The sequence below is a fragment of the Erithacus rubecula genome, assembly GCF_903797595.1.
Source record: "Erithacus rubecula genome assembly, chromosome: 14".
NCBI classification, from domain to species: domain Eukaryota; kingdom Metazoa; phylum Chordata; class Aves; order Passeriformes; family Muscicapidae; genus Erithacus; species Erithacus rubecula.
The window spans coordinates 14,764,772-14,779,556 of record NC_136666.1 but is presented as its reverse complement, the minus strand read 5'-3'; the positions used below and the strand labels follow the sequence as shown (position 1 = coordinate 14,779,556).

General features: G+C 36.7%; 1 protein-coding gene across 6 annotated transcripts in view; it reads right to left on the bottom strand.

Annotated features, from left to right (window-relative positions):
- TCF12 (transcription factor 12) overlaps positions 1-14,785 on the bottom strand; it is a 158,159-nt gene that overhangs the window by 115,924 nt on the left and 27,450 nt on the right. For all 6 annotated transcript variants that reach the window (XM_079318101.1, XM_079318097.1, XM_079318100.1 and 3 more), the window contains exon 4: positions 1,833-1,906. In XM_079318101.1, the coding sequence (XP_079174227.1) occupies positions 1,833-1,906 (74 nt within the window). The remainder of the gene's footprint in view (positions 1-1,832; positions 1,907-14,785) is intronic.

Genomic DNA, 14,785 nt, shown 5'->3' with positions numbered 1-14,785 from the left:
ATTCTATATTGAAATAATGGGGTAAAGCACTGAATTAGAAAGTCAAACATGTATGACAATTACATCTTACTCAAACTCTCTGTTGATCAACACAAGGAATAACCTAGAAATGTAAAAGACTGTGTATGATTTGCCCTGCCTCCTGAGAAACCAATATATACTCTCACAATACAGATCCACACACTCATTTTAGCTCTTTCCCAGAGACATCTGGTCTAGCAGCACACATAAGAGCAGACAGAAGTTATCGTTATTAAAAATCCTGAATCAGTAATTTGCCTTGTCAGTTGAAAGAAAATCAAAAGCTAAAACCATACAGCATAACCAAAATTCATGCATGTAAGCTTGATTTAAACTGGCAAACCAAGTCCACTGCTTTTTCAGTGAATTCAGAAGAGAAACTCCCATGTTCTAATTTTTTTACAGAAAATGCCAGCCACAGGAAAAAATAATTTTAATTAATCTTTACCAATTCTATATACAGAGAATATAGATTTCTAGTGTTCACTTTTCTGGGGAGAACACAGGAATGAAGTTTTTCTGTGAAAACTAATTAAGTTTCCTTTAAATGAAAACTCTTTACCTGAATTGCATTCTAGATTACCATCTTTACTGTCTCATTAAAAAAAATAAAAATAAAAAGAAGGCTAACACACAAGGCTCACTGACACTGCACTATTCAAATATTAGTTGGCTGATCCTCTGCCATACAAAAAATTGTGATTAATACAGCCACACAAGCAATGAATCTCAAGCTCAAGTTCCAGTTAGGTCAGCTTAACTCATAATTGATTAAAATTGATCAGCAACATAGAAAGTGAAAGTCAAAACACCAAACACATGATAAAAGTATGAGCTACATTAAACTGCATCGTATGATTCCATTTCAAATCCAGAGGAAGCATTTGAAGGTCCAGCTCCATGCTCCAAGTTATGCTGGAAGTTTTAAAAGAATGCCTAATTTTCATGTTGCATAGAACTATTTCTTCAAGACAAAGTATCTCTATTTTTATTATAATTTATTTACTTATGATCAATGGAAAAAATCAGGACTTAATGAGAAAACTTAGAAGCCATAATAACACCCAGTGAGCTGAACAAGGTCTTGCAGCCTACATATTTCATTCCACAGCACAAGAAAGAAGCAAAGGTGCAAGTGCTAATACAGGTCTCTGACTCAAAGGCACTGAAATCAGAACATCAGGTATGCTGTGTATATCTAGAATAGGTACTTAGCTCATTGTCCATTTAGGGAGTTAATATTCATGAAAAGAAAACAGAGTAGATGAAAGGGCATGTGAGTAACTAGGGGAAAGCTTGCTTTGACCATTGACTTGAGTTTGAAAAGGGTCATGTTATTTTAGGATATCAGATACTATCAAGAACCTTCAGCTCAATAACTGGATGAAGCTGGAACAAGAACAGGAGGCAAGTATTCAAAAAGAAAAGCCTCTCTTCAACATCATGACACAGCACAGACTATAGCTGGTTAATGCTAACAGGGAGGCAAGTGCTCCCTACACTTTGCCAATAAATCTGCTCCTAAGTAACACAACTTCCACTTTCATTTTCTGATTATATGTTCAATAAAATACATGCTCATCAATCAAGCATACAGTTACATATGGTTTATTTCCATGAATTCTCAGCCTATATGTTTTTTAGTCTTAGAAAACTGCTGCTGTAGCTCCTCAGAGTCATTAAGACCTCTAAAAGAGGCTAATCTGCATATTTAAAGGAGTATCCCCTCAAAAACTTAGCCAAATCATCTGCTGATTTCTGCTGTACATTCCCATAAACTTTCACTATGAATTATTACATGAGTATCTTACCCTTGAAGATTCATATGAAGGACTTGGCTGACCGCTTGTTCCCCAGGATGTGGCACCTGTTCGCTCATCCATACCTAGAAATAAAAATACAAACCTGTAAGAAATGATAGCAAAAACAATGTTCTTTGATGCAACCTGAAAAAATATTCATCCACTTCCATACACTAAGTAAATTCATCTGCTTTCATATACTTAGTGTTTCTAAAAGCAAAATTTCAGATTCACAGCTTCCTTAATAATTAAGTTGGCTACAGAGGAACCTGCTCATTTGGACACCTGCAGCTGCTGAAAACAGGAGCATAAAAAGCCAAGGAATTTGCCAATCTGCTGTCTGCCCAACCCAATCCATAGGAAATGAGCATGAGTAACAAAACAAGCACAATGATGTGAACATCATGGCTTTTTGAGCAGCCTGATTTATCTGCATCTCGAGCAAGCACTGAAATATTGCAGCACATACTGTGAAGCACATACTTGTTAGCTCCTCTCTGCTCTTGTGTCTTGCTTAAGTATTGTAAAATGTGCAAAATTATTTCCCCTACTTGGCCTTTATGTGACACACAAGATATTTTAGCATAATGGGGAAAAAAGGCAAGGCAGACTGGTAATATTTCAATGGCTTAAAAAACCCACAGAGAATCATGGTCTCTGCCCCACTAAAACAGTAATATTTTTTACAGCCTGTAACGGTTCTTTTAGAATCAGTTCCCTTTATGCAAATCCAGGTTACAGCTCACAAGAGAAAGGGGAAGGAAAAGATAGGGAGATCTTTAAATGCTGTATCAGAATATATATCCCATGTATTATCCAATTTCTACCTAAATTTAATTGGTCAAACCACCTTTAAACCACATTCCCAAACAGCTAATTGCAAAAGCACCTGAAATCCTACAGCTAATTCCTTCATATAGGATAGGGCTGCAAGCATTCTAACCATTAGGTTCCTGATTATCTGCTTCACAAAACAATTTTTTGCCATCTGTGGAACATTTCCATCTCAAACTGCAGGATTCAAAGCTCTCTGGCTTACAAAATGCAACTCATTATTTCCCTGTGACATGAACTTTTCTCATAAAGAACTTTGATATAAAGCATATGTGATATATATTGTAAACTATGTATGAAGTTCTATAATGTCATAATTTATAAATAAGTACTAAGTGTCCAATTTATAAATAAGAGTAAAATGTAAGCTACTCTATACAATCACCTCTAAACTTTAACTTAAAATTTTATGCATATTATGCATCTATAAAATTTTCATGCATATTTCTCATATGGCCATACAGCAAAATCAAATATAAGTTAATGCTGTAAATAACTACCTATGGGTTATTACTATTCTAATCATTATTTCCTTAAGAAATGTGCTTTAAGATGCTATAAAATAATGTTTTGACAAAGACAGCCTGCAGAAAGGAACGTTAAACTGAAAGTACAGTAAATCACTCAAAACTACAGACACTTTTTGTGTGCTGCAGGAAAGATCCTCAAGGTTGAAGAAGACTCTTTGAAAATGCAAAACCACGACTATATTGAGCCAGCAGTTTGGGGAAGTTTACTGTGTTTTGCAGCTGACAGTATTGTTGTTGTTTCATTGTATCTGGTCCAGGAGCTGAGTAAAGAGTCGTGGCTGGCACTGACAAAGGCAAAAGTAATCTTTTGGCACAATTGACTCTTTTCTGCCAGAAACAACAGTGCTAGTAATCCAGTCATTATCATAACAAGTCTTCCATTGCCTTAGTTTGAAAAGAGACGTATGTGGGGGGAGAAAATAAATATCTGACTGCAAGACAAAGTCCTTGGGGAAGTTTAAGATACAGTAGGTTATATAAAAAAAAAAAACATATCAGGAAATATGTCACTAGATAATGGTTATGCATAGAGTGTTCAGATGCTAATCAGTAAAACATGCTACTCCTTTAAAAATTTGAGTCAGTGGGACATAAGGACTTATGTTATGGTTCTGCTTAATCAGCACATGTACAGCTAAAAATTCTAGTATTTAAATTATATCATTTAAATTATGCAAATAAATTGTTTAAAGAAATTGCTCTAAACCAAAATGTAACTGTTTCAGACAGGGAACAAAACTGATTTCTGATTAGTTCCCAGAATTGTTTTTTTCTAAAAAAGCTCAGTACAGTTAACTAGAATAGTAAACTTCCTTCTTCCTGCCAGGTGTCTTTTTCCTCCTTTTCATGCAGCATTTTTTATTCTTACAAGCCCCAGTCAGGCTTTCATGTAGACCTATCTCTCACACAAAATTTTCACACAAGGAAGATGCTTTCACACTTTAGATGCTCTGCAAAGGCTACAAGAAAAAAGACATCATATATTGCACACAGAACACCAGCACTCTGACTTACTGCTGCTTGGCACCTGGATTTGATGTGGAATGATACCCCTGCTGCCCTTGGTCTCCATCAAACACCAAACAAGTGCTGCCCCAGGTAACCAGCAATACTCAACCAGGAAATCAGGTGTGTGTTTACCATGGTGCTCAAGGAATCTGTTCTGCTTTGTACAGTAATGTGTTTTCCATGGATGATAGGTGAAAACCATGCAAATGTTGGATGAGAAAAAGACCCAGACCACTTTTAGCAGGATGGGCACAAACAAACAAACAATGCACACCTTAACACAGCCAAAAATAACTACCTGACTGAGCTAGGACCATCAGATTCACTTTTCAGTGAAAAACCCCTGAAGAGGGGAACACTCGGTAAGAAAGCCTGGGAATTATCTATGGTAATAAATACAATCAAGTCTCAAAGCAGAAGTGTCATAAAAAGAGTTCTAGCATTTTCCTGGGAAACACAAAAGAGAACAGAGGAACTAGGGGCATCATCACCTTTGTACCCCTTCCACAAGGAAATGCAGTGACCAACTCCAGTATGCATTAATTCATCAGGGATGTTAAAGGGCACAGGAAACCTGTGACAGATAGCAGAGCAATGAAAAATGTGCAGGGCAAGGCTGTAACAGCCTCTGCAGGTAAAGCAAAACGTGGAAATTGAACTGTGTTGTTACAAAGGTCCAGTAACACAGACATATGCACTCAGGCAGACAGGAGTATAACAAGGTCCTACCCTCACTTCTTCTTTAGTAGACATTGAGGGCAGCAAGTAATTGAACTGACTCCTAATTTCATAGTTCTTCATCAAAACTGACTCCTTCTGCAGCACATATGCTGCAGTTTAATCAGGAAATCATTCTCTGTGTGTGATGTTTGTTTGAGCAGGCTCAGCTGCCAGGCTGGGGCTGGGCTGGCACTCAGTGCTGCTGTCCCAGTGAGGACACTCCTGACCCTGGCCAGCCTGCAGGAAGGGCTGAGTGCTCCTCACTCTCCTCGGGGACACATGGCCAAGTCATGAGGATGCTTTCTGGTTTATGCATCAGATTCTAAACAGGCCTTGCTTAACACCACTTTGATGATGCTACTGTGAGATTTTAAGCTATTCTAGAAGAAAAACTGAAGAAACGTGCTGCCTCATTATTTCAACATATGTGTTCATTCTGAAGAAACCAAAGATTCATCTTGAAGATCCAAACATTCATCTAATAAAAAAAAAATTTGATCTTACAATCAAACTAAAATGAAGGTTGTTCTTGCTGGCATAAGACAAAGAAGACTATATTTAAAACTTATTTCAAGAGACACAGGCTCTAATGTTCGTGTAAACACGATAATATACTTTATAGGGCTACCATCTGCTATGATGTTGATCAAATAAATGATTTGACAAAAAAAAAAAATCACATTGTAGATTGTTATACTAGGTACTCAAGGTAGGAGTTTCTATCTTTTATAGCTTCTTTATCCAATTTTGCTTCAGAGTAATGATATTCCTTCAGATAAGATTCAACATCTGAAATCAATTACAAAAAAACCTACAGCACAAACCATAACAGTGCTGATTGTGTTTTGCATGTCAGACACACAAACAAATCAATCTACCATTAGGCCATATATTGCAAAAGTCTATTGTGAGGGATGATTCCAACTATTACCCAAAATAATATTTTAGGTGTAGACTTTCTAGTAAGGGGATGAAAAGAGTAATAGTATATGATGGAGAAATACTATTCTCAAGTATTTTAACTTTCAATAGGTTAAATTAGTTCTCAGCCTCTTTGTGTTGTTTTCAATTAAAACTATTTCTCTTTTTATACTAGATGTAATATTTTCAATAACATAATAAAACCATTTCTATTCTAACAAAGAACTCAGAATTCACAAGTAAGACAAATAAATAAATAAATAAAGACAAGATAAAGTTCCACATGTTCATTACTCAGGGAGTGGGAGAAACACAGACGAGATGACAAGAGGACCAGACTGACACTCAAAACCAAAAGCAGCTTTGACAATAGATACAAGGTGGTAGGCTTAAAATATCCAAAGCTGAGAGCATTAATCAAACTGAGAAATGAAAGGCAGGCAACCTATCAATAGTCTAAGACCACTTTAGTGCCATTGGGATAAATTCAGATGCAGCATTATAATTAGGTAAAATACAAACCACTTTATTTAAAACTACATCAATAGAGAACTTTCTCTCCATCCACCTTCCACAATAAAGGAAAAGCAAGGGGAAGTGCAAGCATGGAGTGCAAAAAAAATTTCAAATCATAATGCCTACTGTTCATTAGAGGAAGTACTAATTGCCTTCCAGCATACAGATACCAAGTTGCTCCCATCCCTCAAGTTCAGAAAGCAAAGCTCCTCCCCAATAACAGAACTGCTTACTAGAGGCACCAGTGGGATCAGCAGAGCAGTATCCTTTTTTGTACCTCTGCCAGAGAAAATGAATGGAAGAGCTATGGATATGTCACAGAAACACCACCTTGAGTCTGTCATCTGGTACCAACTCTAGACTTTATGATTAGTTCAGGAAACTTCCCAAGATAATTTTATTAAATTGCACAATGCCCCTTGCTCTCCTCCCAGCTGTGATGTCACAGATTGAACCCTTAATCCATTGCACTGTGCAAAAATGAGATTTCTCCTGGGCTTCCCTATTAGTTTTCATACCTTTCCCCACCTGCCCAGCCATGGGAGTTGAGATTGTTAACCACCAGCCTCTAATGGCAGAGATTTAAAAGTGCAAGGAAACCCTGCAGGGACTGAAGGCCCTCTGAGGGGACATGGGTTAGCTCAATTAGTACTCATAAAACACTGGCTTCCATTTGAATATTAATCTTTGCAAAGATCAGTTTGCAAGATCTGCTTGAAATATCAACAGGGATTATTAATAGTAGTAAATAAATTAATTTTCATTTTTGAAACAGTGTTTATCCTGAAGATTCCCAGAGCATAAATATCTAATATAGCAAAGAATAAACATCCATGACGCCAGTCATTGCAAAAAGTATTTGAGTAACAGTCAGAAGATACAGTATACAAAATTAATTTCTATCTATAGAACAGGTAAGCACAATTAAAACTTCAGAAGAACAAAATTATTCAAATTGGAGGCATGTACAGCAAGCACACAAGTTACCTGGGCAATAACCAAAACTTAGACAAATATTGGCATTGGCAGAAACTAAAATTTAGTTGTGACTTAATATATCAGCAAATTGAACTCTCCCTATATGTAAAGCTGTTTAAAACCTATACTTTCATACAGAAAATTATTTGCAAGAACAGTATTTTCTCCAGACAGAATAAAACTTCAGGGTGTATGCCTGAAGAATGTTTTGTCAAGTAACAAAAGATTCTGCATAAATTGAAAAGAAAATGGGGAAAAAATCCATACAAGTTCAGGAAAACTGAAGAAAAGCTTGAATTTCTTCTAAAAGTCTCTATTAGCATAAAAATTCAGTACTGGTAAATACAGTTCCTGTATAACTATCAAGTATGGTTTAGATTAGTTTCAACTCATTACCTAAATACAATTTGCTAATTTAAAAAAGGCAATTACTACTTTTAACTTGATTTCACAAATAATCCTATTCATTTCTTGCAATAAGACCTATGTATTCCCTAAGAACAACCTTGGGTTATTAATTCCTGGAAGAGCAGTGCCCTTACAGAAATGTCAGGCATTACCTGCTTCTCTTTCCTCTTATTCTCTGCTTCCTAGACTCCAAATCATGTCACCAAACACACCAAGTGACCTGGCATGACCTGGACACTTCAAATACAATACAACCCACTCAAAATAAAATTGGAACTGGCATTTCCTACACAAACTGTACTCAACCAGAAAACTGCACATTGCTACACACATCTTGCCAGAAAAAGTACATCAGGTACTGTTCAAAGAGGAGAGTATATTTATAATACTGTACGGAACAACCATTTGCTAGCTGTGTTCCAGCATAAGTTAATGACAAAAACTATAAAAATTAGCATTTAAACTATTAAAAAAAAGAATTTTCTTATAAATCCACTGAGGTGCTCAGAGCACTACACAGTGAAGCTATTCTTCACATATCCCCCCAAATTTCCTACATTAACACAAGATTTAACACTATTCTTTGATCCAATTTAAGAATACATTTTAAAAAAAAATAAAATGCTAATACTCATAAATTACCCTGTATACAAATAATATTTATATGCATGCCCACAGAGTATATTTTGAAGCCTCCCTGGTTATAAATGTGAAAAAAGTACACCAGCTTAGAGATCAATCCTTTAGCAGGGGTACAACTCAGAGCTTTTATTCCCATGCAAACACACACAGTTAAACTGCTCTTAAATTGCATCACCCTGCTTATCCCCTCTCTGTGCTGAGCCATGGAGTATCAGGCTGAACAGCTCTCACAATGCAAGTCTCAGCCCCACAGAACCAGCTATCAAAATAATCCTTTCTACTGGCAAATTTTCCTGTGGTTACTTCAGTTATGAGTCAACTGGTTTATATAACCATACACTTTTAAATATATATTTATATACATATATATTTATACATACACACCAAATCAAGGCCAGTGTCACAAGACTGCACACACCAGGCCAAAAATATTCTAACACAGCCTTACAGGCAACAGCTACTGTTACCAATTGTATTACAACACAATTGTACAGAAAACTGCCAATTCAGGCACCAGAACACAATTAATCTGAGTTACACAGTGTGTAACTGAGGTGTTAACTCTCATGAGCAAAGGAAACATGGCAAGTGTGACAGCTTGCTTCAGAACATGTCTAAAAATGTAAAGAAAAAGTATTTGTAATCATTTACTGTATCACAAGGTGTCCAGCAAATTTTGACCCTCTTGATAACAAATTCCAGGATCAGCCTGAGGTCAGTATCCTTCCATGGTGTTGATAATTGTCATGTATCTTTATACAAATACAATTAAGATAACCCAATTGCAACAAATTTAAATTACTTGGTTGATATTTAGAAGATCATTAATACCTTAATACTAAGATCTTCCAAGTGAAAATAAACCCTCTAACTTATCAAGCAGAGTGAGGAAAAAAAAAAAAAGTTTGAGAAACAGCATGTATTTTGACTTTCCATGTTCATCAAGGTGAACCAGTGGAGAAATCAAGCATCAGACAAAAACTTTGCAATTTAATGAGGTAGAATTTTGAGCCTTAAGTTTAACAGCAAATATCCTATACCAAATAGCCAAGAAAATGTCAGTGTAACTCCACATTTACAATACTGTGACTGGAAACAAAGACACTTAAAGGTACACTGTCAAGATCACAGAAGTCTGAGTCTGAGCTTGAGAAGATCTAGATGAAGCCATTTCAAAAAGCATGTGGAAGAAAACCTGCACTTTGCCAAGGTACACAGTGTCTCTGTATCTGGTTTTTGGCAACCCTACAATACTGAAATCTAAAGTCTATTAGCAGCAGCATGGCATTGCAGCCTCTCACTTTAAAACAACAATACACCAACATTTTAGATTTTTCAAAAAACAAAACATGCAGAATACTAAGAAGTCCAGAATGTTTTAAAGTTTTACTCTAAACAGGCACATCCTCAATGGGATGATATCTTACTCTTCCTTGTTCTAAAGAGCACATCTAAGTCAGCTGCAGGAATTAAGCAAAACAGAAATTACACATCAGGGTTGTGTGAACTTAAGTTTCTCATGAGAGAATTCTGTTTCTTTCAATACAGCTAGGGGAAAGTGTCAATTGTATGGCAATTTCTGCATTACACACTCCTAACTCTAAAACAAAGTTTATCTGCTCAGTATTTAAACAGAGAAGAATGCTTAATGAATAAGTGCAAGCACAGCACACTTGCTCACCTAAGCCAGAGCTGTGGTTGGACAGACAACCCTAAGTTAGATGTGGAAAAAACAATAAAATATAGTCAACGCTGACTTATTCAAACCTGGCTCATTAATTTCTCTCCTCTTTTGCCAAAAATCAAGAAAAAATCCTCCATATTTCTTTATCTTCCATCAAGAAAGCAGCTTTTGTGAGATGAGGGCTCCACTATTTGCCCTGCAGCACAATGAAGCACCTTTTGGTTTGTCCAAGGGAAAGGTAGCAGTACTTCTTCCCTCAGTAAAAGAGCTGCCTGTGGCAAAATATGTTTTCTTCTATTATTTTAGACACTGAGGAAAAAAAGGCTTAAACTATTTTAAAAATTTTAGGAGAATGTCTATTTGCATTTATATGACTGATAATTTGAGCTGATGGAAGTTAGCATCAGCCTGCAGTGTCAAAAATTACTTTTTCCAGTATGCACTTTGTACCAACAAGTGCTTCTCCCTCCATAAGCAAGCTGGAATGTAGTACAGCTCTTGCCAGATATTCTCCTTCTGCAGAAGTCCAAAACCAACAGTTCTCAATAATTCCATTACTTCCAAGAGTCAAAGCCAGAATCCAGTCTGAACAAACGGAGATCTGGCACAGCCTGTGTTGCCAGCAGGGCCTTGAGACACCTTAAAAAAAACTTTCAGGAAAAAAAATAACAAAACACCCAAAGAAACCTTTATTTTCTCAACACTGAGATATTTCTTCCAACAGCTTATTAGACAGATTTTACTAGTATTGTTAGATCTCATTCTCAAATTAAGAAAAAATTATGTTCCCTGACAAAGGAGAGAAATCTGTTTTTCAAAGTGCTGGGTATCCTTACATCTGCCCAAATACCTGCTGAGTCAAGGCTGGTGCTGCCTGGGCTGTTAGCTGCCCCCTGGGGCAGGCAGGCTTGGTGCTGACAGCACCTTTAGTGCAAGTGGCAGCAAATGTCAGTGTGCCCAGAGTGCTGGAAAGCTGATCTGATACAGCTCAGCCTCCTACATCAACAAACAAGGTGGAAGGGACTGGGGCTGACCTTAATGGGCCCTGTGCTAATACACAGCAGCACTGCAGCACCTGGAATGTCAAAGGGAGCCTGGTTCACCTTCCAGCCCCAAAAATATTCACTTTTCTTCTTACCACTCTTTCCCCTTGTTTAAAAGAAGGGCTGTTCTTCCCCTTGAACTAATACATTCAGCTCATGGCAGTTGCATGATATCTGTATTTACTGGACTTTCCCTTCATAACCTAAAAGTATCAGCTGGTCTACTGACTTCTGCTGCACTTCAGGACACTGCACATTTTAACATTCTCCTGGTAGCATATCCATGTTGTTAGATCTTTAAGTCTGGAAAGATTACTCTTGAACAACAAAACAACACCTTTAGAGCACCAGCAGCACAGAAGTAACAACTTCTAGAGTAGCCAAGACTCTGTGTTCAGTGTTGTGGTCTTCAAATGCTAAAGAATAATTAAAATAATTTTATTTTGCTAGTTTAGCAGAAACATACAATTATTGTGAAAATAACTTAACATAGTATCCACTAACTAAGGAAAAAAAGTCCAATTTACTTTTCTATTCTAGAAAATAACTACTAAATCTGACAGTCTGGCTGTGGTGGAAGTGCATCCACAAATATCTTAATCTGCTAGTGAAGATGTTGAGATTTCTCCAACTTTACTTCTTAACCAAAGATTTTTTTTCCTGTTTGAAGACTTTACTGATCTTCCTTTTATTTCTTCTGTTAGTTTTTCATTTAATACCCCATAGTCTGATTCAACTGCATAACATTTCTCCTTGGCTTAAATCCTAAATATCACACTTTTTATGGAAATCTAAGTTTTCAATGCTTTTCTTGTAACAAGTGTTACATGAGTTAAAACACTCTTAATAAAATGCACTTAAGAAGCCATGCATACTTCAGAAGCAGAACTTTGACAAAAAAGTTAAAATTGGAATTTATAGTCAAGTATCCCCATTTTAAATTGCCTTCATACTCTAACAGCCAGAATAAACATACCTGTTGCTGTAAAAGTGCAGTCATGCCTTTGTTGCTTTTTATAAAATGAGGACAAGCTGTATTTTGAATACAAAATAAATTTGCTGTTGCTGTTTCTCCAAGTATGCTGTTACAGCAATTCTGTAGGTTATAGCTAGAAAATGCTGAAAGTGAAAATAGGGTAGACAGTATTTCTGCAGGAAAAAATGCACCCTTACCTAGTAATTATCCTTCTTACAATAATAATACGGTATTAAAGACTTTAAAATATTTACTTAAGTAGTCAAAAAGCAAGTAGCAATCAATAACTAATTATTTTTCTTTAATTCCTCCTCCTAGTATGTTTTAAAAATCTCCTTTTACAAAAGCATGAAATAGTGTCATAATGTCATTCCTAAAAAACCACACCTTAGTTTTAGGAACCAATTTCTAGGGATATTTAACCAGAATGCTGCAGTGAATGATTTCACATTAAAAACAGGACAAATATTCTAATTTTAATATTACAGATGAGCAAGAATAAGAAGTGGAAGGATTCTAGAACCCCTTCAAGTCTCAGCACTGCTGGTCCCCACCAGCACAGAGTCCAACAGACCCATCCTGTCACCAACCTGCAGGTACAGCCCCAGAAAAGCTGTGCAAGGTGAGCCTGCACACAGGCACAGCACTTCCCAACTCCAGCAAGGGACTCAGATGCAGGAGCCTCTGCCAAACAACAGCTCATGAGTCAAGGTTTGTGTAAGCAAACACAGCCTAAGGGCTGGCTGCCACCCAAAGGAGCCCTTCCTGCTTCCCTTAACACTTCCCTGTCCCCACTGCCCACAGCACATCTCCTTCCCTCAACTAGCACCAGGGCTTGTAGGGACCTGCAGAAAACCCACTCAGAAAGAAACTGGTAGAGATCAGACCCAGAAAAATAACAAACCCTCCCTGCTTTCTCACCAGACTTGCTCACAGAAGTGTTTCACCACTGGGACAGAACAGCACCAGTGCTGGCAGAAGGGAAAGGGAGAGCACAAGAATCAGAGCAGGCCAAAGTCAGGGGTGTGTGAAGGGCCAGGGAAGCCAGCCCATCACTCCTGAAGATTTTACTACCTCATAGACTGGCTGTATTTAATAGGAAAGAAAAAAAAGTCAGTGATTTTTTCAGGGAAAAAGAATAAAGAAAAAAATCCAGCCATCACATGTGGTGATGCATAAAATCCTGCAGTCTACTTTGGGACTACTGACTTTATTGAACCATTGGTAGGTACTATGCCAGTATGTGAGAAAAATAACTTAATAAATGCATGTTTTAATTACATTAAACACCAATAATCTCAATTTAAAAAAATCTTTAAAATATTGAATCTGCTCCATGTTAGGGTAGAAAGAGGCTACCAGGAAGTTCAACACTGCCAAAGAACTCCCACATATACTTTATTGTTCATGCACTAGAATTTTAGCCAAAAGTCAGAAGAAGAGTGTATTACGTCAAAGTAAATGGCAGCTAAACCTAATCATTTTCCTTGCCTTTTTCTTTGTTAATTAAAAAAAAAGGTAAGAATTTTTATTTAAAAATTTCAAGGTATGTCTTGAAATTTAGCCAAAATAAGCCTTGGGTTCCATGTGCCAAATAAGTTGCTTCTAAAAATTATGATATCCCATTTTCTCTTTTTCTTAAGCATTAAGAAAAAATAATCTCAAGCATTGCCAAAACAAGTAAATTTATCCATATTGCCTCTCTGGGTGGGAACTTTGTTTGTCTTAGATCCTGTATTCAGTTCTCTATATAGATGCTTGTAGCTCTGACAACAGCTTTCAGACTTGGTTTCATTTTGTATTTTACTTGTTCATACTGCAACACTCCAATACAATGTGATTTGTAAACGTGCCCAGATTTGCTCAACCATTAAAAATAAAACTGTTACCATTTATAAGGGTATATTATAAAAAAGAAACAAAACAACCAAATAATTTTTACACAAGACAGACTCTTCCTGTTCTGTCTTTTCGAAAGAGACAACCATGACTTGGTATTTGTGAAACAATTTCTTATATTCCAGTCACAAAGACTATTACTACTCTTCAACATACTGTAATTTAAGTATTTTGCAGATCACACTTTGTGAAAGGGTAATAAGGCATCAAATGTCTTCACATTCCAGTTTATAAGGGAAGGATTACTGACAAAGATTCAGAGGAAAATATCAACCCTCCATTCCCAGATGCACAAGAGCATTCTGAAGATTCACACATGTAATAGGGCATCCCAGAATAAACATCACATACAGCTCCACAACATATGTTCACGTGAACTAAAAATGCAAAACTTAATCCTTTGGATAAGGCTGGCCCATATACTTTTAAGAAAATTGAGAAATTCCTGCAAACTGAAGGGAATTCATACTTCAACACTCTTCAGCTGGACTCAAAGGTGATATGCTCACATGACTGAAAGGCTAAACAAGGTGACATTTGTGTCCCTTTGTGCCCATTCCACAGACACACACAGGATTTCCCTGGCAGCCAAACCAACACAAGCTCTTGACTGAATTTCCACAAGTGATATGAAGGCCTAGTGAATTAAACAAACACATTTTAAAGCACCTGGAAGGAATCATGAAACAAATGTAAAAAATCAAGTACAAGAGCTCCAGTAACAATTTTGTTCTACTCCATTCACTTAACAGGTAAAGCTTCTATTTAAAAAGTCACACAAAGGAAATAAACATGTGCATCAC